This window comes from Haliotis cracherodii, unplaced genomic scaffold, assembly GCF_022045235.1.
Source record: "Haliotis cracherodii isolate W230 unplaced genomic scaffold, xgHalCrac1.p SCAF_12, whole genome shotgun sequence".
Classification (NCBI taxonomy): Eukaryota; Metazoa; Mollusca; class Gastropoda; order Lepetellida; family Haliotidae; genus Haliotis; species Haliotis cracherodii.
The window spans coordinates 8,883,945-8,898,246 of NW_027266267.1; the positions used below are offsets into that span (position 1 = coordinate 8,883,945).

Consider the following 14,302-nt stretch of genomic DNA (forward strand, 5'->3'; position numbering starts at 1 on the left):
AGATCTAAAATATATCCTATATGAACACATTAATATTCAAACACACACATACTTCCACATTACACAAAAGTGTATATATGTTCGTTGTGTAACGTCACATTCAGATTTTTTCCAGCAGTATGAAGAGGACTTGAAATATTAGAGTCTGGACAAGACAAATTAGTTCCCAACTATCAGAGTGCGATGACACGCCACAACCACTTCAACGAACCTGACCACACGATCCAATAAGTCGCCTCTTACGCAAAACAGAGGTTGCTGGTTGTTGAGTCCCGACGGGTTGACTTAAATGTGCACATCAATTTCAGATGGACTTCAAAAACGAAACTATAATGCTATATCATATTCTATAATATTCTATAACAAATAAATATTCCAAATAGCAACATACAATTGCTGATAATGTATTTTCTGTTAAACATTTCATGTTTACTGACTCTGGGGGTCGACTTCCTGTTTGGGGCTGTCCTCCTGGGTGAGGTAGGTCTTCAGGAACTGGGCGAAGGCTCCGTCGTGACTCAGGAGCTCGTCATATGTCCCCATCTCCGTGATCTCCCCGTCCACCAGCACCACGACCATGTCCGTCATCGGCAGCCAGTGCACACCATGGGTCACCAACAGTCGAGTCTGCAAAAACATCATACTTATAACCAATCAGACAAACGAAGGACACGATGGGTCACCAACAGTCGAGTCTGCAAGACCATCGTACTTATAACCAATCAGACAAACGAAGGACACAATGGGTCACCAACACGCTGACACTGCAACGCTGGTAGAACAGAAACTGGAAAAAATATACACATGCACAAAAGTTAAGCACCACCATATTCATAGTCTCTTGATTTCACGTGTGGGAATCAGAAATACGAAATATGATGATGTATGGCTGAATTAGGCTTCCATAGTTTCATGAACCCAAATTTGTCGAAATACCACAAGGAAAGCGTGCTTTACGCGTCGCTGCAGTTCCCTACCCTATAAATAGTGAAATTCAAGTTTCAGACACGTGGTTGCATTTTGCTCCTGTGTGAGATTACCCTTCCAACAGAGGTTGAAAATCAGCCATGGTGAGGAGAAAGTTAATGAACGCTGAAAGATGGCAAATGATAGGCATGAAAAATGCTGGCATGTCATGCAGGGCCATTGCAAGACAAATTGGTCGTCATCACAGTGTTATCACTCGTTTGGTTGTCGAACATGGTCAAACCAATGATGTCAATGACAGGCATAGGTCTGGTAGACCACGAAAGACCTCTAACAGAGAGGATAGACGTCTTTTCAGGATAGTCAGACGAAATCCATTTGTCACTTCAACAGATTTAAGACTGCAGTGGATTACCCATCAGAGACTCTCGACAATGACCGTAAGGCGTCGCCTCAGAGCGGCTGGTTATAACGCCAGAAGACCAGTAAAACGTCCTCAACTGACTGAGAGGCAGATGCGGAATTGTCTGATATGGTGTCGTGCTGAGGAATGTTACCGAAGACCAGAAATTGAAGGATTAGAAAACATTGAAAAACATTTTTTGTCATGTAACTGTCATGATATCAGCAGACCATATCAGGTGTCACATAGACACCCTAGAGAGTGCAGAGCTTATTGCAAGACAGAAACGTCAGTAACGTGTGTATGATCGACGGATATTGACCACAGCTTCAACCCTACGCCTAAGACTCATTACAAGTCGTTGAATCCTTCTCTGAGGCAAACGGATCAATTCTTCATGAAGTGCAGCTTCAAGTCCAGCGAGATTTTGAACTGGAGGATCACGATGTCTGATTTTCCGGCCAAGAATTTCCCAGAGATGCTCAATCGGATTAAGATCCCGACTACAGGCCGGCCAAGGAAGAGTGACAATAGCTTCTTGACGCAAATAAGCCAAAACTGCCCGAGATCTGTGTGGTCTAGCATTGTCGTCCATGTAAACAGGTCTTGTCTGAAGATGAGGGTTGTCAAAATGAGGGACTACCACTGGACGAAGAACGGCATCTTGGTATTGTTGGCCATTCAGGTTTTGACGAATTGTCACCAGAGGAAGTATGCACCCACCACCACCTTTTGGGCCGGCTTTCACTGTCAACTCTCTCCTTGTGTCTGAGAATGTCTTTATGACCAACCATCACTGGCAAGGTCTCATCTTATGTCTGAGAATGTTTTTATGACCAACCATGACTGTCAAGGTCTCATCTTGTGCCTGAGAATGTCTTTATCACCGACCATCACTGTCAAGGTCTCATCTTGTGCCTGAGAATGTCTTTATCACCGACCATCACTGTCAAGGACTCATCTTGTGTCTGAGAATGTCTTATGGCCGACCATCACTGTCAAGGTCTCGTCTTGTGTCTGAGAATGTCTTTATCGCTGACCATCACTGTCAAGGTCTTATCTTCTGTCTGAGAATGTCTAATGACCAAACATCACTGGCAAGGTCTCATCTTGTGTCTGAGAATGTCTTTATCGCCGACCATCACTGTCAAAGTATCATCTTGTGTCTGAGAATGTCTTATAGCCGACCATTACTGTCAAGGTCTCATCATGTGTCTGAGAATGTCTTATTACCGACAATCACTGTCAAGGTCTCACCTTGTGTCTGAGAATGTCTTTATCGCCGACCATCACTGTCAAGGTCTCACCTTGTGTCTGAGAATGTCTTTATCGCCGACCATCACTGTCAAGGTCTCATCTTATGTCTGAGAATGTTTTTATGACCAACCATGACTGTCAAGGTCTCATCTTGCGCCTGAGAATGTCTTATGGCCGCCACCAGTGTCAAGGTCTCATCTTGTGCCTGAGAATGTCTTTATCACCGACCATCACTGTCAAGGTCTCATCTTGTGTCTGAGAATGTCTTTATCGCCGACCATCACTGTCAAGGACTCATCTTGTGTCTGAGAATGTCTTATGGCCGACCATCACTGTCAAGGTCTCGTCTTGTGTCTGAGAATGTCTTTATCACCGACCATCACTGTCAAGGTCTCATCTTGTGTCTGAGAATGTCTTATAGCCGACCGTTACTGTCAAGGTCTCATCTTGTGTCTGAGAATGTCTTATTACCGACAATCACTGTCAAAGTATCATCTTGTGCCTGAGAATGTCTTATGACCGACCATCACTGTCAAGGTCTCACCTTGTGTCTGAGAATGTCTTTATGTCCGACCATCACTGTCAAGGTCTCATCTTGTGTCTGAGAATGTCTTTATCGCCGACCATCACTGCCAAGGTCTCATCTTGTGTCTGAGAATGTCTTTATCACCGACCATCACTGCCAAGGTCTCATCTTGTGCGTGAGAATGTCTTTATCACCGACCATCACTGTCAAGGTCTCATCTTGTGTCTGAGAATGTCTTTATGACCATCCATCACTGTCAAGGCCTCATCTTGTGCCTGAGAATGTCTTATGGCCGCCACCAGTGTCAAGGTCTCATCTTGTGCCTGAGAATGTCTTTATCACCGACCATCACCGTTAAGGTCTCATCTTGTGTCTGAGAATGTCTTTATCACCGACCATCACTGTCAAGGTCTCATCTTGTGTCTGAGAATGTCTTTATCACCGACAATCACTGTCAAGGTCTCATCTTGTGCCTGAGAATGTCTTTATCACCGACCATCACTGTCAAGGACTCATCTTGTGTCTGAGAATGTCTTATGGCCGACCATCACTGTCAAGGTCTCGTCTTGTGTCTGAGAATGTCTTTATCGCTGACCATCACTGTCAAGGTCTTATCTTCTGTCTGAGAATGTCTAATGACCAAACATCACTGGCAAGGTCTCATCTTGTGTCTGAGAATGTCTTTATCGCCGACCATCACTGTCAAGGTCTCATCTTGTGTCTGAGAATGTCTTATAGCCGACCATTACTGTCAAGGTCTCATCATGTGTCTGAGAATGTCTTATTACCGACAATCACTGTCAAGGTCTCATCTTGTGCCTGAGAGTGTCTTATGACCGACCATCACTGTCAAGGTCTCACCTTGTGTCTGAGAATGTCTTTATCGCCGACCATCACTGTCAAGGTCTCATCTTATGTCTGAGAATGTTTTTATGACCAACCATGACTGTCAAGGTCTCATCTTGCGCCTGAGAATGTCTTATGGCCGCCACCAGTGTCAAGGTCTCATCTTGTGCCTGAGAATGTCTTTATCACCGACCATCACTGTCAAGGTCTCATCTTGTGTCTGAGAATGTCTTTATCGCCGACCATCACTGTCAAGGACTCATCTTGTGTCTGAGAATGTCTTATGGCCGACCATCACTGTCAAGGTCTCGTCTTGTGTCTGAGAATGTCTTTATCACCGACCATCACTGTCAAGGTCTCATCTTGTGTCTGAGAATGTCTTATAGCCGACCGTTACTGTCAAGGTCTCATCTTGTGTCTGAGAATGTCTTATTACCGACAATCACTGTCAAAGTATCATCTTGTGCCTGAGAATGTCTTATGACCGACCATCACTGTCAAGGTCTCACCTTGTGTCTGAGAATGTCTTTATGTCCGACCATCACTGTCAAGGTCTCATCTTGTGTCTGAGAATGTCTTTATCGCCGACCATCACTGCCAAGGTCTCATCTTGTGTCTGAGAATGTCTTTATCACCGACCATCACTGCCAAGGTCTCATCTTGTGCGTGAGAATGTCTTTATCACCGACCATCACTGTCAAGGTCTCATCTTGTGTCTGAGAATGTCTTTATGACCATCCATCACTGTCAAGGCCTCATCTTGTGCCTGAGAATGTCTTATGGCCGCCACCAGTGTCAAGGTCTCATCTTGTGCCTGAGAATGTCTTTATCACCGACCATCACCGTTAAGGTCTCATCTTGTGTCTGAGAATGTCTTTATCACCGACCATCACTGTCAAGGTCTCATCTTGTGTCTGAGAATGTCTTTATCACCGACAATCACTGTCAAGGTCTCATCTTGTGTCTGAGAATGTCTTATGGCCGACCATCACTGTCAAGGTCTCATCTTGTGCCTGAGAATGTCTTTATCACCGACCATCACTGTCAAGGTCTCATCTTGTGTCTGAGAATGTCTTTATCACCGACCATCACTGTCAAGGTCTCATCTTGTGTCTGAGAATGTCTTATGGCCGACCATCACTGTCAAGGTCTCATCTTGTGTCTGAGAATGTCTTATAGCCGACCATCACTGTCAAGGTCTCATCTTGTGTCTGAGAATGTCTTTATCGCCGACAATCACTGTCAAGGTCTCATCTTGTGTCTGAGAATGTCTTTATCACCGACCATCACTGTCAAGGTCTCATCTTGTGTCTGAAAATGTCTTTATCGCCGACAATCACTGTCAAGGTCTCATCTTGTGTCTGAGAATGTCTTATGGCCGACCATCACTGTCAAGGTCTCATCTTGTGCCTGAGAATGTCTTTATCACCGACCATCACTGTCAAGGTCTCATCTTGTGCCTGAGAATGTCTTTATCACCGACCATCACTGTCAAGGTCTCATCTTGTGTCTGAGAATGTCTTATGGCCGACCATCACTGTCAAGGTCTCATCTTGTGTCTGAGAATGTCTTTATCGCCGACCATCACTGTCAAGGTCTCATCTTGTGTCTGAGAATGTCTTTATCGCCGACCATCACTGTCAAGGTCTCATCTTGTGTCTGAGAATGTCTTTATCGCCGACCATCACTGTCAAGGTCTCATCTTGTGTCTGAAAATGTCTTTATCGCCGACCATCACTGGCAAGTTCTTATCTTGTGCCTGAGAATGTCTTATGGCCGACCATCACTGTCAAGGTCTCATCTTGTGTCTGAGAATGTCTTTATGACCATCCATCACTGTCAAGGTCTCATCTTGTGTCTGAGAATGTCTTTATCGCCGACCATCACTGTCAAGGACTCATCTTGTGTCTGAGAATGTCTTATGTCCGACCATCACTGTCAAGGTCTCATCTTGTGCGTGAGAATGTCTTTATCGCCGACCATCACTGCCAAGGTCTCATCTTGTGTCTGAGAATGTCTTTATCACCGACCATCACTGTCAAGGTCTCATCTTGTGCCTGAGAATGTCTTATGGCCGACCATCACTGTCAAGGTCTCGTCTTGTGTCTGAGAATGTCTTTATCGCCGACCATCACTGTCAAGGTCTCATCTTGTGCCTGAGAATGTCTTATAGCCGACCATCACTGTCAAGGTCTCATCTTGTGTCTGAGAATGTCTTTATCGCCGACCATCACTGTCAAGGACTCATCTTGTGTCTGAGAATGTCTTATGTCCGACCATCACTGTCAAGGTCTCATCTTGTGCGTGAGAATGTCTTTATCGCTGACCATCACTGCCAAGGTCTCATCTTGTGTCTGAGAATGTCTTTATCACCGACCATCACTGTCAAGGTCTCATCTTGTGCCTGAGAATGTCTTATGGCCGACCATCACTGTCAAGGTCTCATCTTGTGTCTGAGAATGTCTTTATCGCCGACCATCACTGTCAAGGTCTCATCTTGTGCCTGAGAATGTCTTATAGCCGACCATCACTGTCAAGGTCTCATCTTGTGTCTGAGAATGTCTTTATCGCCGACCATCACTGCCAAGGTCTCATCTTGTGTCTGAGAATGTCTTTATCGCCGACCATCACTGGCAAATTCTTATCTTGTGCCTGAGAATGTCTTATGGCCGACCATCACTGTCAAGGTCTCATCTTGTGCCTGAGAATGTCTTATGGCCGACCATCACTGTCAAGGTCTCGTCTTGTGTCTGAGAATGTCTTTATCGCCGACCATCACTGTCAAGGTCTTATCTTGTGTCTGAGAATGTCTTATGGCCGACCATCACTGACAAGGTCTCACCTTGTGTCTGAGAATGTCTTATTTCCTACCATCAATGGCAGCTAGTGTCTCACCTGTTTCGGAGAATGCCTTATGGTCGACTATCAATGCAATGTCTCACCTTGTTTCGGAGAATTCCTTTATGGCCGACAACTTCCTGGAAAATGTGTTTCCCCACGTGGGAGTCGACAGCGCTCAGAGGGTCATCCAGGAGGTAGATGTCGGCGTCACTGTAGATGGCCCGAGCCAGGGACACACGCTGCTTCTGTCCCCCACTGAGGTTGATGCCCTGGGAAGGAAACAGTTCCAGGTGAGCTTGGGTAAATGTTACATTATCCTTGAGGTTGATGCCCTGGGAAGGAAACAGTTCCAAGTGAGCTTGGGTAAATGTTACATTATCACTGAGGTTGATGCCCTGGGAAGGAAACAGTTCCAGGTGAGCTTAGGTAAATGTTACATTATCACTGAGGTTGATGCCCTGGGAAGGAAACAGTTCCAGGTGAGTTTAGGTAAATGTTACATTATCACTGAGGTTGATGCCCTGGGAAGGAAACAGTTCCAGGTGAGCTTAGATAAATGTTACATTATCACTGAGGTTGATGCCCTGGGAAGGAAACAGTTCCAGGTGAGCTTAGGTAAATGTTACATTATCACTGAGGTTGATGCCCTGGGAAGGAAACAGTTCCAGGTGAGCTTGGGTAAATGTTACATTATCACTGAGGTTGATGCCCTGGGAAGGAAACAGTTCCAGGTGAGCTTAGATAAATGTTACATTATCACTGAGGTTGATGCCCTGGGAAGGAAACAGTTCCAGGTGAGCTTAGGTAAATGTTACATTATCACTGAGGTTGATGCCCTGGGAAGGAAACAGTTCCAGGTGAGCTTGGGTAAATGTTACATTATCACTGAGGTTGATGCCCTGGGAAGGAAACAGTTCCAGGTGAGCTTAGGTAAATGAGAAGATTGTGTTTCAATGTAAAGCTACATTATCACGAAGGTTGATGCCTTGTGGAGGAAACACTGCAAATTTAGTTTTGGTGAAAGAAAATATATTATATGTAGCTTTGACAGCTCTTTATTAATATTGGGACTGCAAGTGCAGCTAGACATAGTTAGAAATATTCTAGAAACCAGAAGTATGCATTTTAACCTACATATGTTACAATCATTATTTGACACTGCCTCCCAACAGCTTATAAAGACCTTCTCTCTGGAGTAAATATTATCTTTCGCAGGAACAGGTCTGTGATATTATTATGTGTTTAACTTGCTTTTACTTGTGATTTGATTTTGGATTGACCAATCATCGCAGACCTGTGTTTTACATGATGATCAACACAAACTCTATCATTGTTTTTTGGACACGTAGAGGGAAAAGTTGAATGTGACACAGCATAGTCTATAATCATATTCTATGTGGGAATTAACACGTTACATCCGGGTTTCAAACCCACACCAAATTGAAAGTCCGACAGCTGGTAGTCTAGATCATGTACACATAACCTTTGTAAATGGCATTGTGTATTCACAACTTTCTGCCATGGGAGAGGAGTACAAAGTACGTGGTCTAGACTACCAGTTGTCGGACTTTCATTTTTTATGGAAGCCTTGGTGGCTTGAGCGGTTTAGATCGCTCACTTTGTGTGCTGATGATTAGGCACCTCACTCTGAGAGTGTGGCTTCGAATATCAATTGGGACTCAACCCCCAAAAAGTACCAGAATTTGTACATTACTGAGAAAGTGTTATCCTAAATATAACTTTTGTTACATTTGACCACTTTCTAGATTGCATTGTGTAATCACTCTATGCGGAATGTGAACTTCCAATAACAACCTACTTCTACGACAACTACTACTACTTCTACTACTACTACTTCTCAACCTACTTTCTCTCCTATTTCAATCATATCTTTTCCAGGCAATATCTCGAGGTCGGAGGTCAAGGCACAGGCCTCAACAATTTTCTTGTACTTCTTCTCATTGTGTTCCTGCCCAAAAGTGATGTTGTCTCGCAGAGTGGCATTCTGGATCCACGCTTCTTGAGGCACGTATGCCATGGGGCTCTGAAAGTCAGATTTCAAGATTTCTCAGAGGAAACTATAAACTTTGGAAGGCAATATTAGTGCCTTTATTGCAATGGTTTCGAAAACACAAACGCCACCAGTAGTCAGTACTTGTGAGGCACTGCAATTGGATCTGATGATTGTGAGATAAATATATCCAGTGCACTAAGGTGAGGTGATGGTGAAATGGGGTTTAACGTCGCGTCAAAGATTATTGCACTTATATAGCGACGTGCACGTGTGTGTGTGGCTGCTTGTACTAGTCCGGACTGATGCCAATTTATAGTGCTAGCACACAGATACCATGCCGCAGTTTAACATGAATACCCCACTCAGACACAGTATACTGACTCCGAGCCGACCAGTCGTTGCTTTAGCACCTTAATGCCGAGCGCCAGACAGGGTAACAACAAGTACCATATTTTAACATCTTTTGGAATGACGCGGCCGGGGATCGATCGGTAGGACGCTCTACCACTAGACCACGGAGGCGATCGTCCAGTGCACTAAGATGAGACGGTCAGGTTGTAAGTTTGTGGGGTCATGTCGTGTGTCGGGAGGATCTTCCCGTGTGTTGGGAGGGTCATTGTCTGTATTTGGAGGGTCTTTCCGTGTGTTGGGGAGGTCATTGTCTGTATTTGGAGGGTCTTCCCGTGTGTTGGGAGGGTCATTGTCTGTATTTGGAGGGTCTTTCCGTGTGTTGGGAGGGTCATTGTCTGTATTTGAAGGGTCTTCCCGTGTGTTGGGGAGGTCATTGTCTGTATTTGGAGGGTCTTCCCGTGTGTTGGGGAGGTCATTGTCTGTATTTGGAGGGTCTTCTTGTGTGTTGGGGAGGTCATTGTCTGTATTTGGAGGGTCTTCCCGTGTGTTGGGGAGGTCATTGACTGTATTTGGAGGGTCTTTCCGTGTGTGTGGGAGGTCATTGCCTGTATTTGGAGGGTCTTCCTGTATGTTGGGAGGGTCATTGTCTGTATTTGGAGGGTCTTTCCGTGTGTGTGGGAGGTCATTGCCTGTATTTGGAGGGTCTTCCCGTGTGTTGGGAGGGTCATTGTCTGTACTTGGAGGGTCTTCCCGTGTGTTGGGAAGGTCATTGTCTGTATTTGGAGGGTCTTTCCGTGTGTTGGGAGGGTCATTGTCTGTATTTGGAGGGTCTTCCCGTGTGTTGGGAGGGTCATTGTCTGTATTTGGAGGGTCTTCCCGTGTGTTGGGGAGGTCATTGTCTGTATTTGGAGGGTCTTCCCGTGTGTTGGGGAGGTCAATGTCTGTATTTGGAGGGTCTTCCCGTGTGTTGGGGAGGTCATTGTCTGTATTTGGAGGGTCTTCCTGTGTGTTGGGGAGGTCATTGTCTGTATTTGGAGGGTCTTCCCGTGTGTTGGGGAGGTCATTGTCTGTATTTGGAGGGTCTTCCCGTGTGTTGGGAGGGTCATTGTCTGTATTTGGAGGGTCTTCCCGTGTGTTGGGAGGGTCATTGTCTGTATTTGGAGGGTCTTTCTCTGTGTGTGGGAGGTCATTGTCTGTATTTGGAGGGTCTTCCCGTGTGTTGGGAAGGTCATTGTCTGTATTTGGAGGGTCTTCTTGTGTGTGGGGAGGTCATTGTCTGTATTTGGAGGGTCTTGTTGTGTGTCGGGGAGGTCATTGTCTGTATTTGGAGGGTCTTCTTGTGTGTCGGGGAGGTCATGCTGCATGTTGGGAGGGTCACCCTCTGAGGTGCGAGGATCTTGCAGGGTCTTGTTGTGTGTTGGGAGGGTCTTGATGTGTGTTGGGAGGGTCCTGTTGTGTTGGAAGGGTGATGTTGTGTGTCAGGAGGCTGATGATGTGCTGGCACAGTCTTGGTGGGTTGGGAATATCATGCTGTGTTGGAAGGGTCCTGTTGTGTTGGGAGGGACTTGATGTGTGTTGGGGGGGTCTTGTTGTGTGTCGGGAGAGTCCTGATGTGTTGGGAGGGTCCTGATGTGTTGGGAGAGTCCTGATGTGTGTTGGGAGACTGATGTTGTATTGGGAGGGTCATGTTTTGTTGGGAGGGTCACGTTGTGTTGAGAGGGTCATGTTGTGTTTGAAGAGTGATGTTGTGTGTCGGGAGGTTGATGATGTGTTGGCACAGCCTTGGTGGGCTGGGAATATCATGCTGTGTTGGAAGGGTCCTGTTGTCTTGGGAGGGACTTGATGTGTGTTGGGAGGGTCTTGATGTGTGTTGGGAGGGTCACGTAGTGTAAGGAGGGTCTTCTTGTGTTGAGAGGGTCTTGTTGTGTGTCGGGAGTGTCCTGATGTGTTGGGAGGGTCCTGATGTGTTGGGAGAGTCCTGATGTGTGTTGGGAGACTGATGTTGTATTGGGAGGGTCATGTTTTGTTGGGAGGGTCACGTTGTGTTGAGAGGGTCCTGTTGTGTTTGAAGAGTGATGTTGTGTGTCGGGAGGTTGATGATGTGTTGGCACAGCCTTGGTGGGTTGGGAATCATGCTGTGTCGGTAGGGGCATGTTGTGTTGGGAGGGTCTTGATGTGTGTTGGGAGACAGATGTTGTGTTGGGAGGGTCACGTTGTGTTGGGAAGGTCACGTTGTGTTGCCAGGGTCATGTTGTGGTTGGAGGCTCATGCTGTGTTGGGAGGGTCCTGTTGCTTACCTTGACTGTGACACTGCCGCTGAGTTTGTCCATCTCACCCAGCATGGCGGAGATGAGGGAGGACTTCCCCGCCCCCACCTGGCCCACCACCGCCACCAGCTTACCCTCGGGGATCTCCAGGTTCACTCTGGATAAAGTCAGAAATATATGTCAGTAGGTCTTAACAGGGGGACTGACCCACCACCGCCACCAGCTTACCCTCGAGGATCTCCAGGTTCACTCTGGATAAAGTCAGAAATATATGTCAGTAGGTCTCTACAGGGGAACTGGCCCACCACCGCCACCAGCTTACCCTCGAGGATCTCCAGGTTCACTCTGGATAAAGTCAGAAATATATGTCAGTAGGTCTCTACAGGGGGACTGGCCCACCACCGCCACCAGCTTACCCTCGAGGATCTCCAGGTTCACTCTGGATAAAGTCAGAAATATATGTCAGTAGGTCTCTATAGGGGAACTGACCCATCACCGCAACCAGTGTATAATAGTATTAACCATTTACCAAATACATCACGTTGGGCCGACAAACCGTAATGTAACAAAGATGTGCATTGACAATATGTTTAGTTGTTGCCACATGGCATGTCTGTTTGTAAGTAAGACCTAAAGTAAAACACTGATTTTCCTCAATAGTGAACCTCTGCTGTTTCTATTGTCCACGAGCCAGGAGGCTAGCAGTTAGACAAACTCCTGCAGGAAGACACTGATAGACTGACTCACTTCCTCAAGGTAGGTTTTGGCAGCTCTCTGTCCCAAGTGAAATTCCCTTGCTCAACCTTGATAGCCGCATCTGAAACATTTAACACCATCCGAATCAACCATGTTCGTATATGACTGAGTCTTATGCAGGATCCTCTTGTACGACAACTCCCGAACACTTTGATATATCTAAATATCAGTTATACAATCTTCTGAAAACTTATAGAGAGTTGGTAAGTTTCATTGCTGTGTGAGAATTACATGCGACTGTCACAAGAGCTTGTGAATAATGTATAAACCTATTCATTGGGATCGCTATTAAGTAAGAGACTTCTTCCTATAGGCATTAAAAACTATTGTGTGGTTTTACTTTCCAGTCGGGCTAAATCTCATAAACAGGGACGTTGTAATGTCCCTGGGATTTTATATAATATTCCAGGGATTTTATATAATGTCCTGGGTATGTTATTAATATAAGTTCCGTTCAGATTGTATCATGAAATGAAATGTAAAATCAAATGACAAATGTTTTCTTTATATTCCTGAGGATCGAGCTCGCAACCCCCATATCTGTAGCCCATTGAGTGTACCACGAGGCTACAGAGGTGTTGATAAGCCTCACTGGTTTTTAGAATGTCCTTTTCAAGATCCGTACGCCAACAACAGATATTTTACGCGCGTTTCCTAAGGTTCATGGAAAGTATGTTCAAAACATAAAAATGTTGATAAATGTTGTTTTAAGTTGTTTTTTTCGGAAAAACACTTTCCCTCGGTCTTTCCCTCTTCCCAGGGCATGCTCTGTCTACCAAAACCTCGTGAGCGTGTTTTCTCCAATACGTAAAAAGGATCCTTACTCTTCACATCATAGAAATGTAGCGGAATTATGTCCTATCAATATTCCCTATTTGTGGCGGGACCTGTCGTTGAACAGTTTACAGAGAATTCTTACAATATCACTATTCCCCTGCTGCCCGGGGCATCATGTAGCGGAATTATGTCCTGTCAATATTTCCTATATGTGGCTGGACCTGTCGTTGAACAGTTTACAGAGGAGTCTTACAATATAACCGCGGCATCATGTAGCGTTTGGGTTTGGGATCAGTCATCACGATGTGTTGAGCTGACAGAATCAGTGTACTTCTACTTGTGACCTGAAGTCCCTGCTACTAGTGTGGTGGCAAGCTATCTCTTGTCACAATAATATTGTATCTGTACTGACCACTGTGTGGTGGCATGCTATCTCTTGTGACAATAGTATTGTATCTGTACTGACCACTGTGTGGTGGCATGCTATCTCTTGTGACAATAGTATTGTATCTGTACTGACCACTGTGTGGTGGCATGCTATCTCTTGTGACATTAGTATTGTATCTGTACTGACCACTGTGTGGTGGCATGCTATCTCTTGTGACAATAGTATTGTATCTGTACTGAACACTGTGTGGTGGCAAGCTATCTCTTGTGACAATAGTATTGTATCTGTACTGACCACTGTGTGGTGGCATGCTATCTCTTGTGACAATAGTATTGTATCTGTACTGACCACTGTGTGGTGGCATGCTATCTCTTGTGACATTAGTATTGTATCTGTACTGACCACTGTGTGGTGGCATGCTATCTCTTGTGACAATAGTATTGTATCTGTACTGACCACTGTGTGGTGGCATGCTATCTCTTGTGACATTAGTATTGTATCTGTACTGACCACTGTGTGGTGGCATGCTATCACTTGTGACAATAGTATTGTATCTGTACTGACCACTGTGTGGTGGCATGCTATCTCTTGTGACAATAGTATTGTATCTGTACTGACCACTGTGTGGTGGCAAGCTATCTCTTGTCACAATAGTATTGTATCTGTACTGACCACTGTGTGGTGGCATGCTATCACTTGCGACAATAGTATTGTATCTGTACTGACCACTGTGTGGTGGCATGCTATCACTTGTGACAATAGTATTGTATCTGTACTGACCACTGTGTTGTGGCAAGCTATCACTTGTCACAATAGTATTGTATCTGTACTGACCACTGTGTGGTGGCATGCTATCTCTTGTGACAATAGTATTGTATCTGTACTGAACACTGTGTGGTGGCATGCTATCTCTTGTGACATTAGTATTGTATCTGTACTGACCACTGTG

The 14,302-nt window shown here is 45.3% G+C and overlaps 1 protein-coding gene across 1 annotated transcript in view; it reads right to left on the minus strand.

The window, feature by feature from the left end:
• The window catches only part of LOC139458167 (multidrug resistance-associated protein 1-like), a 56,865-nt gene that overhangs the window by 18,143 nt on the left and 24,420 nt on the right, over window positions 1–14,302 (minus strand). The window contains exons 14-18 of the mRNA XM_071239499.1: window positions 12,180–12,249; window positions 11,463–11,589; window positions 8,668–8,844; window positions 6,902–7,069; window positions 438–627 (exon numbers count right to left, since the gene is read on the minus strand). Coding sequence (XP_071095600.1) covers window positions 438–627; window positions 6,902–7,069; window positions 8,668–8,844; window positions 11,463–11,589; window positions 12,180–12,249 — 732 coding nt within the window. The remainder of the gene's footprint in view (window positions 1–437; window positions 628–6,901; window positions 7,070–8,667; window positions 8,845–11,462; window positions 11,590–12,179; window positions 12,250–14,302) is intronic.